Consider the following 2,449-nt stretch of genomic DNA (forward strand, 5'->3'; position numbering starts at 1 on the left):
CAATTTACCTAATTTTTTGATTAAAATATAAAAATAATTTATTGTGGGATAATTAATTTTGAACTTTTTTTCCTTCAACATGTTTATATCACTTCTCTGATTTATAATCTTAAATACAAGTACTACTGTTAATTAATTTGCTGTATATTTTTCATCAGAACTTGAGCAATCCTAGGATAGATTTAGTACGGCATATATTTCCACAGCACCAAGTTAGGATGTTCTTTGATATTTATCACAGTAAATACAGCAACCATTGAAGTTGGTATTATGGAGAATATCTTATAAAATGTACCAGCTATAACACGCAAAACAGCATCAAGGTTTTTTTTTTTTTTTTTTTTGTTTTGGGCCAACAGCAGCATCAATTTTTAAATGCCTGTAAAACACCTTTTTGGCTCCATAATTTATGGTGGTTGTCATAAGAAAGATCATCAGAATATGTGCCTAAATTTCTTAGAGTCTGAATAGGTCTCACATCTTTTATTGAACCTCTTTTTTTGGGTCTATCTTGTCTCTGTCCAATAGTAATTGCCGACAAGTAAGCATGTTGTCAGACCATAACCAAATGAGAAAGCAAGCTAAGTTCAGCTACTCAAAGTCAATACAGTCGCTTATTTATGTTGTTCCATTTGTCCCCTACTTGATCTTGATGAAAATGGACACGCTTTGTTCTTGTGGTCACCATTGTTTTGTCACTACAAGCCTACCAATGTAAGAATATCATCACTTTGTCCCTAATAATATGCAATGTAAATTAAATTTTCCCATTATTCATCATCATCATCATATCATCACTTGCTCAGAATTAATCCTTCCTTATGGAAACGTCATCACTTTCTCCGGCCACTGAGAGCTTCTCTTATAGCTGGTTATCAAACTCTAAATCCTCCTTGGATGGTCTTCTTCCTGAGCCGCCTCTCAGATTATCCTTTCACAGTTCATATCAGAATTTCAACTTTGATGTTTCCAATCTTCAATCACCTTCTATTGTTGCTCATGCTGATGAGCTTTTCTCAGATGGTCTTATTAGAAGTCATGTATTTGTTGACCCTTTTAGAGTTGAGTCCTGTAATAATAATAATAATAATAGTAATACCAAAGATTCTATTGAAACTACCATGCTTAGTTGTTCATCGGTTTCTTCAAGAACTATTTCTGCTAAACCTGTGGGAGTCAGCAGCAGCCATGGCTATCTCAGAAAACAAAGATTGAAAGATTTCTTTCATCTTCTCGTCAGCCGATTTTGCTGCAAGTTTGGATTGTCAAGGAAAAGTACCAGAGTTGGTCATATTGACAAGGCTGAGAGGGAAGCAACTCAAAAAGCACTTGGAGCTTACTGTAATGATCATGAGAATTCGATTTATGAAGCGGTTCTTCACTGTAAAAGATCATTTGGTATGTCCTTTCATGTTCTCATTGTTCTTTGTATGGTAAGCTTGAAATTTAATTACGTGTTCTTTAATTTCTTCTCTTTTTCATTTCCAGAAAACTGATTCTTCCCCACGAGAAGAAGACAAGAGGATATGGTAGAAGAAGTGCAGAAGCGTGTCAATTAAGTTGTCCTTTAATTTGTGTCATCTTTCTTTGAATATTGTTTCACCTTCACCTCCTCTCTTAGTCCGGCATTTTTTGTGCAGATAATATACTTGAGAATTGTGGAAATCTGTCCCAACCTTATTCTCTTTCTTCATTCTTATTGTTAAAAACAATTCAACATGAGCTTTTGAAGCATACTGTTACTAAGTAATTGGTTTGATAACAATTCAGCAAGAGCTTTTGAAGCAGACTGTTCCTAGGTACTTGGTTTAATAACAATTCAGCAAGAGCTTTTGAAGCAGCTGTTGTAATTACTATGCAGTCGGTTAAGTTTCCGATGATATGAGAATGGACTTCACACTTGTTCATAAACTAATATTTTGTCCAATCTTTCTTATAAAGTATCTCCAATTACCTCATTAGAATAAACGAGATGTGGTTAAATTATTAAATTTGTCAAAAAAAAAAAGAATGAACTCCAATTTCACCACTATTTAAATAATCTTTCAAAATTGCATTACATATTCTCCCTCATAATTAATGAGTTTAAATAAAAATAATATTAGAAAAATTTAATTAATACCCCATCAAGTATGTTATATTAAAAATAAAAAAATTCTTTTAAAAAATACCTTGCCATAATAAGGATTAGAAAGAGTATGTAAATTTAATTTGAATATAGTTCCTATAACTTTTAATAATGAGAAAATGCGGTCTTTTAGTCTACCTTGCGATTAAGTTGCGACAAGCACCACAACATCCCATCATTATGGAAAGTGTCAAATATCAAATGAACTCATAATTTTGATATTATGGTTGGGATTTAAGATATTGAAACTTTTTCAAAAAAATGGAATTAATGACATCTTAATAATCATGGCATTTTCTTAGGTTTGGCTTGATTTAAAAT

At 32.3% G+C, this 2,449-nt stretch overlaps 1 protein-coding gene across 2 annotated transcripts; it reads left to right on the forward strand.

Annotated features, from left to right (window-relative positions):
* The first annotated feature begins 692 nt into the window (after positions 1-692).
* On the forward strand, positions 693-1,811 carry LOC129321477 (probable membrane-associated kinase regulator 6). 2 transcript variants are annotated; one of them, XR_008596014.1, is made up of 3 exons: positions 693-1,398; positions 1,489-1,559; positions 1,641-1,811. XR_008596014.1 is itself a non-coding variant. In XM_054967245.1 (2 exons), exons 1-2 carry the CDS (start codon positions 822-824, stop codon positions 1,494-1,496), a joined length of 585 nt encoding a protein of 194 aa, XP_054823220.1. In that variant the 5' UTR covers positions 693-821; the 3' UTR covers positions 1,497-1,811. The 2 variants fall into 2 exon arrangements, 1 of the variants encoding a protein (XP_054823220.1); XM_054967245.1 differs by having other exon boundaries at positions 1,489-1,811.
* Positions 1,812-2,449: the final 638 nt, after the last annotated feature.

This window comes from Prosopis cineraria, unplaced genomic scaffold (genome assembly GCF_029017545.1).
Source record: "Prosopis cineraria cultivar Desert tree isolate PC_DT_omini unplaced genomic scaffold, ASM2901754v1 PC10, whole genome shotgun sequence".
NCBI classification, from domain to species: domain Eukaryota; kingdom Viridiplantae; phylum Streptophyta; class Magnoliopsida; order Fabales; family Fabaceae; genus Prosopis; species Prosopis cineraria.